An 18465-nucleotide genomic window follows, 5' to 3' on the forward strand; every position below is an offset into this window, starting at 1 on the left:
CGCGGTGGATGGTCTGAAAGCTCCGCTTCTGCCAGGGCTTGGCGGCTCCAGATCTCAGCATGGCTTCCTCACGGGCCTCCTCCACGGTACAGAGCTCGGGGTCTCAGCTCACTCTGGCAGGGAGCGCGGAAGGGTTGGGTGTCCCTGCGGGTAGGGGCCGTTAGAGAACGGGCTAAGGCGGTGGAGGACTCAGGAGGAAGGCTACGGTACTCGGTAGTGTCTGTCCTACAGAGCCTAGCAGCGTTTTCCTTATCCCTAAACCCCTGCCTGTGATGTAGCTCATTTGCACCTCTCCCACTACTGCCCCGAACGGTAAACACCTCTTCCTACTGGTCCAAAAACAGTGCCCTGAAATGGGAAATGCCTTAGCCAAAATTGATGTCTTTGTCAGAGCTCGGAATTACAATGAGGCCTCCTAAATTTTACTGCCTCACGTCTGAAAATGTTTGAAATGTATAGACCAGTAACTTTGTAATTTGTTCCCCCTTAGCACCGCTTTGGTTATTCAGTTATCTTTGGTATTTCCCAGTGATGAGCAATAACCCTGGAAGTATCATAAAACATAGGAAGAGGCTGCACTTCCAAAAGAATGGAGTAAACGTGTTTGAAAGGAAACCTTTGATATAAAAATAACCAAGAGAATGATACTAGTTTTATCAATCTCTTACTTCCTATCTACCAAACTTAGGTGATTGAGGGATTGAAACATCCTCCCCCGCAACCCCACAAATCAGTGAAAAACATCTTAACTGGTGTCTAACTTGTCCTTTCACTTGGGGAGGAAATAGAATTGAAGCTCGGAATGAGCTTCATCCTTTGGGGAAGCCCAGTAAATTTGCTAAGATTAAGCCTTAGGTTAATCCAGGTCTTTGATATTTAGCAGGCAGCCAAAACTAAAGCACCTGATGACTTAGTCGCTCCTGTTGTGAAGAAACCACACATCTATTATGGAAGTTTGGAAGAGAAGGAGAGGGAGCGTCTGGCCAAAGGAGAGTCTGGGATTTTAGGAAAAGAAGGACTTAAAGCGGGAATCGAAGCAGGAAATATTAATATAACCTCTGGTAAGATATAAATTGTGAGCCCATCTTTACATTTGATGCTCCAGTTTTCTGTAATGAATACCTTCCTAAACTTAAATATCACCTTTTTTGTAATGTCAAAAAATTTTGCAGGCCAGGCACAATGGCTCACACCTGTAATCCTAGCACTGTGGGAGGTTGAGGAGGGAGGATTACTTGAGCCCAGGAGTTTGAGGCTACAGTGAGCTACATACGCACTCCAGCCTGGGTGACAGAGGGAGACCCTGTCTCAAAAGAAAAAAAAAAAAAAAATTCACTTCTTAAACTTGCATCTTTAGATCTGTAGAATCATCCAAAGAGTCTTTTTCTTACAACTTTTTATACAGTTTTTCTTCCATGAATTAGTGATTTAACCAGAAGTTCAGTATGCATTTGGATTCAAATTGATTCCATTTGTCTTCTGGGGAACTAACATTGTTCTGGCATTGGTTTGGAGCTAGAGTGGTTCACAATATTCTCCCTTTTGAAGTTTCCAGTTATTTTTTACTCACAATGAGATATCTTTTCATGTTATAAAAGTAATGGTAATTTTTATTTTAAAAGATCTAACACTATATGATTGTGTAAAGTAGAAAATCCTGTATTATTAATTGGGTGTGTGTCTTTCTGACAATTTTTAATGAAGCTATAAAAATATGTAATTTTTTCCATAAATGAAACCATGATATATAAATTGTTTTGTAACCTGCATTTTCACCCTATGCACTGTTTTGTTTTGTTTTGTTTTTTTGAGACAGAGTCTTACTCTGTTGCCTGGGCTAGAGTGCTGTGGTGTCAGCCTAGCTCACAGCAACCTCAAACTCCTGGGCTCAAGAGATCCTTCTGCCTCAGCCTCCTGAGTAGCTGGGACTACAGGCATGCGCCACCATGCCCAGCTAATTTTTTCTATATATTTTTAGTTGTCTGGTTAATTTCTTTCTATTTTTTAGTAGAGACGGGGTCTCGCTCTTGCTCAGGCTGGTCTCAAACTCCTGACTTTGAGCGATCCTCCCACCTCGGCCTCCCAGAGTGCTAGGATTATAGGCGTGAGCCACCACACCTGGCCACTTTATGCACTGTTGAGGATATCTTTCCTCCCACCTCGGCCTCCCAGAGTGCTAGGATTATAGGCGTGAGCCACCACACCTGGCCACTTTATGCACTGTTGAGGATATCTTTCCATGTCTGTCGTGAGAGGTCCATTGTATTTTTTAAATATAATTGTACCTGTTTATAATAAAAAATTTAAGCAACATGGAAGGATATAAAATGAAAGACTCCTCTGCAGAAAGAACATCTGTCAGGTTTCTTATTAATCTTCCCACACATCATTTTCTTTTAAACTTTTTATGCTGGTTTTTTTTTTCCCCCCAGAATATTACGGGGGTACAAATGTTTAGGTTACATATATTGCTTTTGCCCTGCCTGAGTCCATTTATGCTGTTTTTAAATATAACCACATCATCACCATACCTCCAATTTTTAATCCAAAGGCTTATATTTGGTGTGGGTTTTAAAACTAGTTGCTAAATTGTCCAAAAGCCTTAGGGTCATAGAAATCTCATTTTCATAGTAATTACTTCAAGTTTACTAGTTAATGTTTATAAGTGTTCCTATAGTGGGACTGTTTAGAGAATAGCTTTGGCAATTGTTAAAATGACATTTCTATTTTATCTTCTGGATAGAAAGCCTAGCTAACGTATTTGTTAAAGATATTCTGTACTCTTTCTGATCTCATTTAAGCTGTGTTTTTATATAGGTGTAAGATTGCCAAATGAAACAAGAGGTGGCTTGAACCATTCTTCTGCCTTTTAAAGCTGTGTCATTTACATTCATGTGTTTGGCATAATTTAGTAAACTGTATCTATAAAGTGTGTTATTAGGCAGTAACCTTTCCCTAGGAGCATACACAGACTCCAATTGTTAGAAATTATTTCTTTCCTCCATTTGAAAAAATCTGATTTTTTTTTTTTTTTTTTTTTTAATAGGAGAAGTGTTTGAAATTGAGGAACACATCAGTGAGCGACAGGCAGAAGTATTGGCTGAGTTTGAAAGAAGGAAGCGAGCCCGGCAAATCAATGTTTCCACAGATGACTCAGAGGTCAAGGCTTGCCTTAGAGCCTTGGGGGAACCCATCACACTTTTTGGAGAGGGCCCTGCTGAAAGAAGAGAAAGGTGCCCTTTCTAAGTACTTACTTTTTCTTTATTAATCACAGAGTTCTCGTCCAAATTCCAGTTGATCTTTCAGTTGAAACTTTAATAGAATGTTTCAGATAGTATTAACAATATCTTAAGGTATGTTTATATTGTTTAGCCCATACTCTAAGTCTTAGGCCAATTTTTATTCCACTGTTGATTTTTCTTTATAGACTGTTGACATGCTCCCTTCCCTCCCCTCCCCAACATGAAGTTTTGAGTTAGATAAACATTTCTTGTTGAGCTTTGAAAATTTAGACATCAAATGCATTCCATGTCAGTGGCATAAGACATAATGATAAATGGTTTTTGGATATTATTGAAGAGGAGTACTGCCCTCAGATAATGCTCCTCTTGTGATTTTGAGGTTGCAAAGTCTCTTAGTGATGGGCTAGTTGTATACAATTATGAGGAGCCCCTCTTGGCTGTCTATCCACTGCCCCATCTTGCCCCTTCATCATCAAGCTTCTTGGAAGGGTTTATATTTACTCTCTTGAAGTCCTTACCTGCAATTACTCTTCAACCTGCTGCAAACTGATTGACCCCTACCACATTGAATTTGTTCTTTGTTAAGATCAACAACCCATCTTTACTAAGAATAGCCCTAATACACTGCAAACCACCCCTCCTTGAAATACTCCCTTTCCTTCGCTCTCATAAGACCAAATGCTCTTGATTTTCCTCCTATCTATCTGGCTAATTTCTTCTCACTTCTAAACCTTTTCTCTTGCCTAACCTTTTATCCTTTACTCACCCTGGGCGATCAGATCTTTTCCCATGGTATCATTTGCCATGTATTGTTATATTCTGATGACTCCCGAATCTCTCTTTGTAGCCTAAATATCCCATAGATACTTCAAACTTGAGACATCTAAATTGAAATCTGTTCCCCACCCCTTTCCTATTCTCCTTGCACAATTCTAAGTTGAAAACATTCCTCACCTCCTTTATAATCCATCAGCAAAATATAGTCTATTCTACTTCTGAAATATACCTCCAGTCTGTCTTCTTTGCTCTGTCTCCATTGCTTTCACTTCTAGACTGTTGTGATAGCCCTAAACGTGTTGTGTTCATTGCTTGCTTAAAATCCTAGAGTGTCTTATTATACTTGGAGTAAAAAACTTCAAATCATGGCCTTTAAGTTCTTCAGCCTTACCTTGTACCAGTCTTCCTCAGTTTACTAGACTAGCTACATTGGTCCTTCTGGAATACTGTAGCTCTTTGTATGTCTTTCCACATAATTGTTCTCTTTTTTTTTGCTCTCTCTTGTCTTTTAGAACTTTTATATTCTTTTGTTTCAGCATAAATGCCACCTATTCAAAGAAGCCTTTCCTTACACCTGATCTCTTGCAAAGTAAGCTCCTCCATTATTTTCTGTCATAGTATGTTATTTTCTTATACTTTTTTATTGTTGTTTATTTTTTGCTTTTTCCATCAGCAAAGTCTATTTGATTCCTTAATATGCCCCTTAGGTGAATATTTTGAATCACTACTGCCACTGTGTTAATTGAAGTCTACCATTATGACTCAGGATTCCTACAACAGTATACTGTCTGATTTCCATGGCTTTATTCTTCCCTTTTCAATCTGTTCTCTGTACTTTCTCAGAGATATTTTTCAAATGTAAACCCTCCTTAGCATGGCATTAGCAACTCTTGGTGACCTGTCCCCTTCTTAGATTTCCAGCCTTATTCCTCTCCAGTCTTCCTCTTGTACTCCATGCTCTAGCCATACTGAGCTATTTATGATTCCAAGTTCAACATGTTTTTCTAACCTCCGGACCTTTACGTTTGTTTAATGCTCTGCCTTGACTGTCATTTTCCCATTCTTGACCTCTTGGACTGACTAATTGAGGACTCAATTTAGTTAACACTTTTTCTGTGAACCTTTCCCTGATCCTCTAGCACTCTGTGCTTACTGCTACCATGACACTTACTATAATGCGCTATAGTTCCCTAGTACTTTCTGTCTTCCCCCCAAGACTAATATACTTGAAATCAAGAACTGATTCTTAGTCATTGTGGTATACTTAGTACCTGAGTCAGTATCCAGCACATCGTGGCATTGAGTGAAGGTTGGCTGTCTTTCCAGACCAGGTGGTAGCAGTGTGGGGGCTAGCTGACTCTAAACTGAAAAGGGTAATTGCTTGTAGTTCAATTTAAGGGATTTTCAAATAAAAAAGATTGAGTAAAAGAAATCACATTGGAAATTTAAACATGCCTACTTGATTCTTAAAGAAGTTTGCTAAGGGTTTGGTGAGAGAATAGTGGAGGCATGCTCCCATTTAAGATGTACTTTTTTACAGTCTTATCTCAACAGTGTTTAAATTGTTTTTTTGTTACAGGTTAAGAAATATCCTCTCAGTAGTTGGTACTGATGCCTTAAAAAAGACCAAGAAGGATGATGAGAAATCTAAGAAGTCCAAAGAAGAGGTAGAATATGTCTTTGGCTTCACAGTATAAACATGAAGGAAATGAGGGGATAGTTCTCTCGTTTTCTGCTTTCAATGATTTGTTTAGGTAGGATCAGGGGAAAAATGCCTTTGAAGGCTCTACTGTTCAGGAATAGTTGTTGGCAATAGCTAGTGCTTCTTGTGTAGGTATGAATGGAGCTAAGGAAGCTTTTCAGTCAGGAAAGAATCATCACATTCCTGGTGTAACTTAACAAGGAACCAGAAACTGTCTAAAAGACATCATAGAAAAAAATACAGTAGAAAGCACATATGCCTGATATTATCCTATTACCAGACTAATTCACCTTCTCTCTGGGCAGTTATCCTAGAGAATTGTCAGCTGTGGGAGAGGCAGAACTGCTTCAGACTTAACATTTCTGCTCTTAATTTTCCTTTCAGTATCAGCAAACCTGGTACCATGAAGGACCAAACAGCTTGAAGGTGGCTAGACTGTGGATTGCTAATTATTCACTGCCCAGGTAAGGAGAAGAAAGAAGCATATTTTTTGTTTCATCTCAGGGACTGAGGGTCTGCTTTATAATGACTGGCTGTTAAATGAAATTGAGGGAGATACATGTGTGGGTCCTTGTTTACAACCCATTTACTTACAGTAGTGTTTTTTTCTGTGTCACAGGGCAATGAAGCGCTTGGAAGAGGCTCGTCTTCATAAAGAGATTCCTGAGACAACTAGAACCTCCCAGATGCAGGAGCTGCACAAATCTCTGCGGGTAAGATGCTCTCAGTGATTGCACAATATTTAAAGTTTCTTAATATTTATTAGATTTTCCTGTTTGGGCACTTCTGGAAGGTAAAGGCAGCTATTATTGTTCCCCCTGCTTGAGCTGTTGTGATAGGAAGGAGCCATCAGCTAAGGTAGCAGGAACCTACTGTGCTTTGTAGTCAGCAGAGGCCAAGGGTTCTACCCCTTAATTATCCCTTTTAATATGTCAAAGGTGTGCTTTAGATTTCTCCAGGCTGTTCTGTTTATATTTAGGTGACACAGAAGCTAGTGATACTAAAGCTATAGAAAACAGTATGCTGGAGTTTCAGATAGGCCTTGACTCCATTTATTTATATAATTGTCTCCTAACAGCAACAAAAAAAACTAGAAGAATCTTGGGGTGGTTTAAAATGGAAGTTGCTTTTTTTTTTTTTTTTTAATGATGGAAAAGCCTCAGAACACTTGGATTAACCTATTACTATCAATGATCACCATCTGTCCTTTTTTCTTTTTTGAAGTCTTTGAATAATTTCTGCAGTCAGATTGGGGATGATCGGCCTATCTCCTACTGTCACTTTAGTCCCAATTCCAAGATGCTGGCCACAGCTTGTTGGTAAGTTCCATTTTAAGGTGACATTTTTTCCTAAATGGGGGATAAGTTCAGGAAAAAATTAGCATTTGTTTTAGATGTCTATTTCTACGTCCTTTTCCTCCACTTCTCATGATCACAAATGCTAGTGTACTATCTGCTGTATGATACAGTATAGCCTTTGTTTAACACATTAACTGCCATGTGAGTTGTATTTAACTCATAAGAGTTTTGAGCCCAGAGCCTCGTGCAGCATATGTAACTCTTGTCTCTTCACCTTGGGAGCCACAAGAACTATTTTTCAAGTTGCGTATAACTCACATGCAGAAGACAATAAAAAATAACAAATTTTTTATTCAGTTAGAAAGGATCGTTTGGTTTTCAAAGTTTTTATTCTATTTTCGTAATAAAACACTGTGGCCCCAAGGAAAAATTTTTTTTTCTGGTGTGGCAGTCAATGTGTTAACCATTCTTACTGTTTAACACAGACTCCAGAGATCCATGACATGTATCAGTCTGTCTTGTTCTTGATACTAGTGTTTTGGAGCAGGTCATAGTTAGTTATAGACCCAACTAGTATCGATACCTCAATATAGCTTTTCCTTTTCAGTGATGTGACCTAGCTAAGATACTTAATCCCTGTAAGATAGGGTGAGGTAGTGTTTGTAAAGCATTTTGCCTTGATAGTATTGTGGCAAGCACCCAATAAACAATAATTACTGCTTTATCTTTATTTTGTTTTCTGCTTACTACCGCATATGCAGAAAACTCTTAGGATGGGGTAACTTTGTTGTTTATTTTGGTTCTGTTTTTTTTGTGGGACGTGGCTGTTGAGTGAGAGAGAAGGCTTACATTGAATGCACAGAAACTATTTGACTATGCAGAAATTGAGACTGGTTCAGGACAAGGCCAAGAAACTATACCTCAGTTACTTTAACTATGAAGTAGAAATTCCTGCCTATCTATTTCACAGGTCTGTTATAAAGATCATTTGAGAAATAGATAAAAAAGTAATTTGTTGGAAAATTTCCAGAATAAAAGGTCTTTAAAGAATTTAAGTTCTTTATAAGTGGCAAAATGCTATTCATAGTTAAGGAGATGGTATCAATATTATTCTTACTGGATAGTTTAATTTGTCCTACCCTCCCTCACAAATTGGTCTAAAAGTTAAGGAGAATGGCAACTTGTATGATGTTAATTATGGTACAGTAGAGGCCTCTGATTGCTTGCAGCCTGACTATAACTTTTTCTTCTATAACCCTTCAAATTAAAGGCTTTTATTTATTTCTTTCTGTCGGCCACTGTAACGTTTATTGGGGGTGAGAAAAGATTGTCTTTTAGTAATGTTACCAAGATACCTTTTCCTTCCCAGACCAACCCTGGCTGAGATGATTTCCTTTGTATTTGATAGGAGTGGGCTTTGCAAGCTCTGGTCTGTTCCTGATTGCAACCTCCTTCACACTCTTCGAGGTAAGTGAGAGTTTTGTGTACATCTCAGTCTTTTTCCCAGGGTGAGCTCTGTTACGCCGCAAACTCTGCCTGATACTCAGACTGAGTACACGCATTAATTCTTGATTTGATTTGACTTGGTTTTCTCTGGCTGCAAGGCTGGAATATAATGACTTTCATACGCATTCGCTTTTCTCTCATGTCCAGTCACACTCTGGCCCTTTATAATCCATAAAACAAAAAGTTTATTTCTGTTTTGCTTTTTTTAATGTAATTTAAATAGTTTACATTGAAACAGTTTATTTTTTAATAGTTGAATGGTCACTTTAATTCTCTGTATGTCCACATGTTTCCTAATGTATATTCATCTATGTTATACATCATAGTCTGTATTTGTACAAAGGTTATAAGGAGGTGGGAGCCCTTTAATTTTCATCTTTTACACTCCTTTAGGCCATAACACAAATGTAGGAGCTATTGTATTCCATCCCAAATCCACTGTCTCCTTGGACCAAAAAGATGTCAACCTGGCTTCTTGTGCTGCTGATGGCTCTGTGAAGCTTTGGAGTCTTGACAGGTGAATATTACTGTTCTCTGGTCCATACTGCTGTCACTAAAGTAGTTAGTGGATTGGTTAGCTTTCAGGACCTCAGGGTTAACGTGAGAGATGCTTTAAGAGTCAAGGTAACTTCATGTGAAAATAAAGTGGAGGATTTCTTTCTTAGACCTTTTCTCACCAGAGGAGTTGTGCCATGTTTTTCTTAACTGTTAACTTTGGACCTTGATTTTTGCCTCCAGCCTAGTGGCCACTGTTTCTCAGCTTCATTTATTCCAAAAAGATCTAACCTACCTCCTACACAATAGAGGTAGATTATCTGAAGATAATATTCTTGGCAGCCTGTTGGGTTTTGGTAAACAGCCACAGGGGAGAAGAAAGCAAGTTTCTGTCTAGCACTATTGCCAAGGAAGTGATGTCTCCTCCCAGTAGCGTCATCTTTTACCTAAGAATATATTTCCTAACTACAGCAGTTTTTTTAATGTGGTTATGATTATTGTTTTCTGAAAATTTTAGAAGCACCTTGTTGGCTAAAAGACATCTGAATTTAATTGCTTAGTTTTCTTTCTTTGGGAAAACATATAAAGGTTTTTATTCCTAAAATTTTTTAAAGAGCTAATTAGTGTCTACACTCTTTGCCAGACAGGGTCTCACATATGAGCACAGCAAGTTTTAATTGGCTTTGGTAATACTTAGCAATATTTATTCCCCTGGGGCTTTGGTTCCATGTATGCACATTGACAAAGTTCCCTTTTTAATTGCCCTCTTTAGGGTTCATGTTTATTTCCTTTTTGTTAAAACAGTTTCAGATCTTCTTTCTGTGGTTGATGGTTAGCAGAATTTAATGGCCACCAAAATGAGACAAAGCCTCTATCTATTTAGAAGTCCCTTTTTCCATTTGAATTTTTGAACAGGCCTAAATTTAAGAAAGATTTAGCTGTAATCCACTTGTACCAAAACTGTCTGATTTCTATATGCTCACATCTCTACCAAAGTATATTTTCTTTCTAGAAGCCAAGCACTTCTTTGGTGCAGAGTGACAATTTGCTTATCAGGCTAACGTATTTTTTGTTTATCTCTAATCCTAAATGGTGTGCCATTAAGATTAAGAGTTTATTAATGAAATGGATTAAGGTAGAAAGCCAGTGTTTATCAAAGTGCTGTGGGCAGTTGTGCACTGTGAGCACATGTACTAGTCTCAAATCTTTTAAAACCTTAGGAAGTGGCTTAGATTATTGTTAGTCCTAAAGTTTTAACAAATTCCAAGTATAGTTACAATTTAGCTCTTCATATTGTACAGAATGAGTATGTCTGCACAACAGTTAATAAACTTAATGAATATTTATGTCTCTATAGAATCATTTACTTGCATGTGTTCGGTTCCTTTTCAGTGATGAACCGGTGGCAGATATTGAAGGCCATACAGTGCGTGTGGCCCGGGTAATGTGGCATCCATCAGGGCGTTTCCTGGGCACCACCTGGTAAGCCATCCTGTTGTTGTTTTATCTGTACAGGCCTGTGGCATCTTGTTAACCCTTTATGACTATCTGCCAGGTAAAGTTGTAGAGCAGAGATCTTCAAGTAGGATTTTCTTGGCCTGCAGTGAATTGGAATCAGAGGAGAGTATTTAATATAGTTAGGGCTACGTGTATTTGCTTTTAAATTGCAATTAATTTGAAATTTCAAAGTCACTAATTGCCAGAAAACTAGGATTTTTACTGTTTCTTCTCTTTCTTGACCAGTGTGTAGATTTTTGCTATACATTGTATTATAATCTCTCTGCCAACAAATCAGTCTCCCTTTCTGGTTCTGTAAGTTCATTGAAGCCAAAATCTGTTAAAGAACTTTTTCATTGAGGTCTAATTTACATACAGTGGAATGGATTTACTTAAGTGTACAATTCTGTCATTCTTTACAAATGTATAACACCATGTGACCCACACCCCTGTCAATACAGAGAACATTTCTGTCACCCCAGAAAGTTCCTGCATGCCCCTTCCCACTCAACTCCCCCTGCTAAAGCAATCACTAATCTGATTTCTATCACCATAATTTCATTCTGTCTGTTCATACTGTATGAATTCATTTGCATCTGGCTTCGCTTACTGTGCATAACATTTTAAGATTCATTCATGTTGTTGCATATGTCAGTAGTTCCTTTTTAGTGCTGAGGATTATTTGATTGTATGACTATGCCACAGTTTATCCATTCTCCTGTTGACATACACTTTGGCTGTTTCCAGGTTTTGGCTAGTCAGACTAAAGCTGCTATAAATATTCTTGTACAGGGCTCTTTGTGGACATATGTTTGTTCGTTTTTGAGACAGAGTCTCACTGCCCTGGCTAGAGTGCAGTGGCACTATCATAGCTCACTGCATCCTCAAACTCCTGGGCTCAAGCAATCCTCCTGCCTTAGTCTCCCGTGTAGCTGGGACTATGGGACTACAGGCACGCACCACACTCCTGGCTAAGTTTTCTGTTTTTTCAGAGACAGGATCTCCTTCTTGCTCAGTCTGGTCTCAAACTCCTGACCTCAAGTGATCCTCCTGCCTCAGCCTCCCAGAGTGCTAGGATTACAGGAGTGAGCCACCGCACCTGGCCATTTTTTCCCCCCTTTTAAACTTCCAAGCAATTTTCCAAAGTGTTTGTACCATTTTACATTCCTAGAGTTGTGGTTACTTCACATCCTTGTTAACATTTGGTGGTGTCAGTCTTATTGTTTTGTCCAGTCTAGCAGGTGTGTAGTGATAGCTCATAGTTTTAATTCTTATTACCCTGATGATCGTTGATATTGAGTACTTTGTCGTATGCATATTGACTGTTTGCATGTCCTCTTTGTGCAATGTCCATGTGCTTTGCCCATTTTTTTTTTTTTTTAGTTTCTCTTTTGTCTTTATTTCTACATGCATAACCAGTTCCACCACCGTGTATTGAAGAGACTTTCCTTTCCCTGTTGAAATTGCTTTAGTGCCCTTGTTGAAAATCATTTGACTGTATATGTGTGGGTCTGTTTCTGTGCTCTCTGTTCTGTACCATTGATCTGTGATTGATTTTTATATCCCCAACATCTAATTTAGGCCTCAGTAAAAGTATAAATGCTCAATGAATGCGGGGACATAACAGTGGAATGGAGGAAGAAAGATGGCAATAGAATCATTGCTGGGCCATTCTTAGGAATTCTGTTCTTAAAATAGCCACTGGGAAGGTTTACAGCAAGTCCATGGTTTCCTGCTTAGCACCTAAGATAGATACGTTTAGTTGTTGAGGCATTGTTTATGCCAGAAAGGAATTTCCTGTTAATGTGATTGTATGAATCAATCATATTAACTTCAGCTACAATTATTTGTAGTACCTAATACATTTTAGAAACTGAATAAATACCTGATGGTTGATTATTAGTGTGATTTGTTTTTAGCTATGACCGTTCATGGCGCTTGTGGGATTTGGAGGCTCAGGAGGAGATCCTGCATCAGGAAGGCCACAGCATGGGTGTGTATGACATTGCCTTCCATCAGGATGGCTCTTTGGCTGGCACCGGGTAAGGCTTCTTCTGCATAGCCCGGTAGCTCAATAGTCTCACCTCTTATGTATTTTTGCTCTCATAGAGAACTGGATTCAAAGTGTTCATTTATAAATTATTTTATCAGGGGACTGGATGCATTTGGTCGAGTTTGGGACCTACGCACAGGACGTTGTATCATGTTCCTAGAAGGCCACCTGAAGGAAATCTATGGAATAAATTTCTCCCCCAATGGGTAAAATAAATTCACTGAATGAGAGGTGGAAAGAGTTCTTGGTAAGAAAGTACTTCATTTCTAACTTCGATAATGCATCTAATCCACAGCTACCACATTGCAACTGGCAGTGGTGACAACACCTGCAAAGTGTGGGACCTTCGACAGCGGCGTTGCATCTATACCATCCCTGCCCATCAGAACTTAGTGACCGGTGTCAAGTTTGAGCGTAAGCTTTCCTTCTGTTTTAGGCCCTAAGTAACAGACACACAAGGATTGTGCTTCCAGGAAATGGAGGCCAAGCTTTAGTTTTACTGAGAAGTGGAAGAGGAGAGAATTTGACCTCTATTAAAGGAGCGAATTATAATTTCCTTCCCTTTGCCATGCTCCTAGAGAGAACCATGGTAAAGCATGCAGCTTGTTGCCAGGAAGTAAAGAAGACTTCCGTGAATGTTTTGCTTCAGTCTTTCCTCCATGGACTTTCTAAGCACTGAATCCTTAATATTCTGAACAGATTGTCTATCAGGGAAAGAGCCAAAAGACCTTAACAATGTTACTTGTTCCCTTAAGTCACCTGTGGTTGTCACCTTTTCCTGGAGGCCTAGTAGGAATATAGAATCAGAGTGCTGGGTTTTTCTGAATGTAGAAATACTCTTTTTTGAAATATGTTTTTGCAGATTTTCATGCTTTTGTTTTCTTACACTTTTTTGAATATTTGAATTCCTGAAGCCATTCCCCTTCTCTTCTCCTGTAGCCATCCATGGGAACTTCTTGCTCACTGGTGCCTACGATAATACAGCCAAGATCTGGACCCACCCAGGCTGGTCCCCACTGAAGACCCTGGCTGGCCACGAAGGCAAAGTGATGGGCTTAGACATTTCTTCCGATGGGCAGCTCATAGCCACTTGCTCATATGACAGGACCTTCAAGCTCTGGATGGCTGAATAGGCAAGACCGTGGAAAAAGGACTCTGACTTCACACACTCCCTTAGGAGCCATTTTTCCTCAAAAGAAAAGAATTGAATTGTTTAATTCTATCATGTTTTCTGCCAATTACCATGTATAGACCCACAATACAATTGGATTTCCATGTCAGTCCCCACTGCAGGCGGACAGCCCAGTCTCTAGGTGATGGGGAACCCCTTTCATGGTTGAAAATTTAATTCTCCTCTTCAGGCCTTGCCACAAACTGTGTAGACATTGTTTTTATTAATCTTTTGTTTGAATGCCCTATAGCCTCCCTCCTCACAGCACTCAGGATTGGGACTTACTCTTTCTGTTTTTAATTCTTAAAACTTGGCTTTCTGTAACGTGGTACATGCTTCGGGAAGGACTACATGTGACCCACAGAGCCAGGTGGCTGGACTATATTCTTGAAGCCGTCAGGTAAAGAGACACATATCAGCACTCATTGGTTCAACAGTGCCTGACAGCGAGCGCTTTCCTCTCCTTCGAGAATGGGAGATGAAGCAGTAGACCACAGCTATGCTGATGGTTGTGCAGTGAAGAAGATTCTACTTCTTGCTGTTGATTTCAGTTGGAATGCTAACTGTATCAGGAAGCATCGGGAAACTCAGAACTGAACCTTTGCCTTGTCAGAAAATGTCTTCCATTTTGCTTGGAAGTTTGGCATCCTTTGTGTTACCCTAAAGCAAGGCCATTGTGTCAGGAGTCAAAGAAATTTTTAGAAAGTGAACATGATGTCTCTGTTGTACAACTTTCTTTTCTGTTGGTTGTTTAATGTATTTCATGTATTAAAGGGTACTTCATCTTCAGGTAACTGGAAAAAATCCCTAATAGGTATTCCTAAGCATAAACCTTTTCTTTTTTTCTTCATTACACACTTGCTAAGAGTAAAATCCTATTATAAAAACTATCCTTTAAAGAATTATTTTCTGTAGTTAAGCATTTTCTGAACCTCAGCTGTTGATCCGTAGAAGTCCTTTCTTTTGGTTTAGAATATGACAGATGATCTCAAATACAGATTACTTCAATTTGTGTCTCCTTAGTAAGCACTGTTAACAATTTTTTTAAAATAGAGGACTATATGCATTGTGAGCCAGACTACCTGTGAGCTGTATCTTGACTCTGTAATTCTTACTGGTCATGCATCTCTGAGCTCTAAAATTACACAGTAAATCCAATTCACACAAAAAGATAGGAATTTGGAAGAAGAAGGGTTTTCGACAGAGGAAACATTAAAGAAAGTCTTATATAATAGCTTCCCCTTGAATGTTCAGAATTCTTTTCATTTGCTATTCCAGAGAGGTGGAGAATGGCTTTGTTCAGCACTCTTCTGTAAACTGAATGTGTGACATATAGCTAAACATACTGTTTTTAGTCTGACTTCAATTATAACCAAATAGTTACATTTCCCATGTAGTTGTTAAGCTTCTGAATTGTCAAGGCTCCCCTCTTTGGGGCACTTCACTTTTGTTTAGTATTAATGAGTTCTATTTCCTTAATAGTTTGCCATGAAAAGAAAGTGTATATATATATATTTTTTTTTTTTTTTTTTTTCCTGTGGAGACAGAGTGTATGGCTATGTTGACCAGATTGGTCTCTAGCTCCTGGCCTCAAGTGATTCTTCCAACTAGGCCTCTCAACAGTGCTGGGATTATAGGCATGAGCCACCGTGCCCAGCCAACCCCTCACTTTAAACTGTCTCGTAATATTCCTTCTTATATGTATCAAAACTCATACTGAACAATGAGTTCTGGGTTGCAAAAGAGGATAGAAAGTATTTTTCATTACCACCTTTGGAACATGTGTAAAATAATGAAGAACGTTGGTGTATTAGCATACAGTTTGGATATAGTGTGCTAACAGGTTTCAGTTTCTCAAATTTAAATTTTACTATTAGTTCCCTTAGACTTGTTTTTTTGTTTGTTTTTTGGTGGTTGGAAGAGGTAGCAGTTAGGTAAAAGCATTTCATCTAAGACATTGGCAGAACAAATATCTTGTGGAATGTCCATTTCTTCACAGGAAATAAATGTCATTGTAAGAAGGTGGTTAAGCACAAAGCCAGGGGTGGCCTTTCATGATAATGACAAAGTAAACATCATAGCCACCACCATAGTCTGCCTAGGCAGTGTACCAGGCATATTCAGACAGCTTGTTTAATCCTCACTATCTTACGAGTTTATTATTCCCTTTTTATAAATAAAACTGTGGCTCAAAGAAGTTAAGTAGCTTGCTTAAGTTTTCCAGCTAGTAAGTGGTGGAGCCTGAATTTAAACCCTGGTTGGTCTGACCATTTGTGACCTTATATATAAAGAGATTTCACAGGGCTTTATTGAGTATGTTGGCCACACTGCAGCCAGCATGGCCTGTATCTTGCACAGTCTGAGCTTTTTAACCACTCCACTTTGTGTACTGCCCTTTTGACAAGTCACTTCAGCTCTGACTTCATGTCAAATGGAGTTAAGATAACTTCCCACTTATTCATGAACTCAGAGGAGCCTATTGTGCTATTCAGTAGGGTAACTATTTGCATTCTGGGCTAGGTGATATTTCATCGTGTGGAACTGAAGCATCGCAGCAGGTCTAAGCATCCCAGACCTCTGGACACTAAATGCCGGCTGCACAACTCACCCCCTTTGCTGAGAACTAAAGATGCTCCCATGGGAAATGCCAAATGCCCTCTAGGAGGATGGGAGTGGCCCAAGGTAGGAACAACTGAATGTGGAAAATAGAAGACACTAATATTAAGTACAGTTTGTCCCTCCATGTCCACAGGTTCTGCATCCTTGGAGTCGACCAACCACAGGTCAAAACTACTCAAAAAAATCGGGCTGTACTGAACCTTTACAGACCTTTCTTGTCATTACTTCCTAAACAATACAGTGTAACTACATATCATTTACATTGTATTAGGTATTATAAGTAGTCTAGAGATGATTTAAAGTACCTGGGAGGATTGCATAGATCATAGGCAAATACTGCACCATTTTATATCAGGGACTTGAGCATCCTCAGATTTTGGTATCCAAGGGAGATCCTGGGTCCACCAATCCCCCATGGATACCGAGGGACGACCGTATACCCTATCCAGAAAATGACAAACCTATGTCTTTTCTTATTTGGATGGTGCATCAACCACTCCAAGAATATACATTCTGTTTTGACTGAAAGGACTCCGCCACTTACTCAATGGGTGACCTTGAACAAAGTAGCTAAATTAGGCCTTAGTGCCTTCTCTGAGTGTTTCTTCCTGGGCTTCCCCCGACTCCTCTCCCTGTCCCTTCTCTTCTCCACAGCTCGGAGAACATGGTGAGATCATTGCCTAACTTACCTGCTCCAAGGTTAGGGAACAAAGATGTGTAAAGAAATGAAGTCAGTGGGGAGAGGTGGAGTCCCAGCTTCAGGGTAATTATCTTTGATGGCGCAAATGTAGAGGTAGTTGCTTGTCCCCTGGCGGGAAATGTAGGCAGCTTTCCAATTTGGTAATGGAGAATTTTTCTTCACATTGGGGCTTAAAACTGTTTGGTTTTATTAAATGTGAAATATGTCTTGGCTCTATTAGAATATCTTGTATATTAAGACCCCTAAAGGGAATTGATAGAAGCTAGTTCCATTAAACTCATGATGTTATCTACACCAAATAAAATGAACTCAGGTTCTATCCTCTGAAAGTTTATTCTACAAATTAAAAAAAAACTCAAAATATTATCTTTTCATAATTTTGATGGTGTTTTATCCACTTTGAGATTGTTTCAGAGCCCTGAGCCACCAGGCAAAGTTAAAACTAGGGAAGCAGAAATCAGGTTTTAGACACTGCAAGGTGGCAACTTGTCAAGCAACAGCCTGAGCCTCCAAATTCTATCTCATTTCCTTGGTTCCTGAATTTTATCGTGTAAAGTGAAAACCAAGGTCCCCTCTCCCGACTATGGCCTGGGATGGGAACTAAGGCTTCGCCTCTATCCAGGGTTTTTGTCTTCCTTCTTGAGAACAGAATTACCGTGCTTGGGGGAGGGGAGTCAGAGCGCCCACCTTATCCTTTCTAATAATGGCCTTTGCCCCTGCCAGGAGGAATAACCTATTCCTCCAAATCCCAGATTTCTCCTAATCCACTGATTTTGGCTTCTTTTGCCTTTAGATTTTTATACTCCTAACACTCCATGAACCGCATGCTGGCAAGAGGTCTTGTATGAGAAGCAGCTGAATGAACATGCCTTCCCTGCTGTTAAGGGCCATCTGCCACCCCTGGAAAATCTCACTTTTCTCTTCCCTTAGTCCTGGCACTCGGCACCAGCCCAGGAAATGGTTGTAGAATGAACAAGTGAACGCATTCATGAATGCAGAACATTTTTACTGTGACTGGTGGCAAAACATCCAAAGAGAAACGGGAAAAGGGGAAAACAAACACATTCGCCCACAGAGTTGAAGCTCACTTTCCAAAATTTTTAGCAGCCCATAGTAAAAATCACAACTCAAAAAAAAAATGTGTACTGAGTCCAAAGCAGCTCCAGTGAGAAACACAACTTGCTGTTTAGGTTAGGTTCCTGGATACTGTTGTCCAGCCCTTTGGCACAGCTTGCTGTGTAGCTCTGTAGTCATAGAACTGCTTCTCTGCCCTTCCACGACCCCACGTTTCACACCCAGAGGTCTCTCCACATCCCCCAGCCCTTCAGCTTTCGTTGTTTCCTCGTTGTATTAGGCCCTTCTCTGGTCCCAGAAGCGAACACATGGCCCAACCGATCCCTGGATT

General features: G+C 39.6%; 1 protein-coding gene and 1 pseudogene across 2 annotated transcripts; one reads left to right on the top strand and one right to left on the bottom strand.

The window, feature by feature from the left end:
* Positions 1 to 19: 19 nt before the first annotated feature.
* PRPF4 (pre-mRNA splicing tri-snRNP complex factor PRPF4) lies at positions 20 to 14560 on the top strand. 2 transcript variants are annotated; one of them, XM_069474569.1, is made up of 14 exons: positions 20 to 86; positions 881 to 1061; positions 3047 to 3233; positions 5599 to 5686; positions 6106 to 6185; positions 6341 to 6434; positions 6946 to 7040; positions 8428 to 8486; positions 8919 to 9042; positions 10413 to 10502; positions 12437 to 12559; positions 12669 to 12776; positions 12866 to 12984; positions 13510 to 14560. In XM_069474569.1, exons 1-14 carry the CDS (start codon positions 60 to 62, stop codon positions 13701 to 13703), a joined length of 1569 nt encoding a protein of 522 aa, XP_069330670.1. In that variant the 5' UTR covers positions 20 to 59; the 3' UTR covers positions 13704 to 14560. The 2 variants fall into 2 exon arrangements, with proteins under 2 accessions (XP_069330670.1, XP_069330671.1); XM_069474570.1 differs by having other exon boundaries at positions 884 to 1061.
* An 865-nt stretch (positions 14561 to 15425) lies between these two features.
* On the bottom strand, positions 15426 to 15538 carry LOC138389008 (small nucleolar RNA SNORA40; annotated as a pseudogene).
* Positions 15539 to 18465: the final 2927 nt, after the last annotated feature.

The sequence above is a fragment of the Eulemur rufifrons genome, chromosome 7 (assembly GCF_041146395.1).
Source record: "Eulemur rufifrons isolate Redbay chromosome 7, OSU_ERuf_1, whole genome shotgun sequence".
In the NCBI taxonomy this organism is placed as follows: domain Eukaryota; kingdom Metazoa; phylum Chordata; class Mammalia; order Primates; family Lemuridae; genus Eulemur; species Eulemur rufifrons.

What these genes read in the sequence shown, in the direction of transcription:
- PRPF4 (XM_069474569.1), top strand. Translation starts at nt 60, where the DNA reads ATGGCTTCCTCACGGGCCTCCTCCACG. An exon ending in AGCTGCACAAATCTCTGCGG is followed by an intron (nt 6,435 to 6,945) that starts GTAAGATGCTCT and finishes TCTTTTTTGAAG; the next exon opens with TCTTTGAATAATTTCTGCAG. An exon ending in GACCGGTGTCAAGTTTGAGC is followed by an intron (nt 12,985 to 13,509) that starts GTAAGCTTTCCT and finishes CTTCTCCTGTAG; the next exon opens with CCATCCATGGGAACTTCTTG.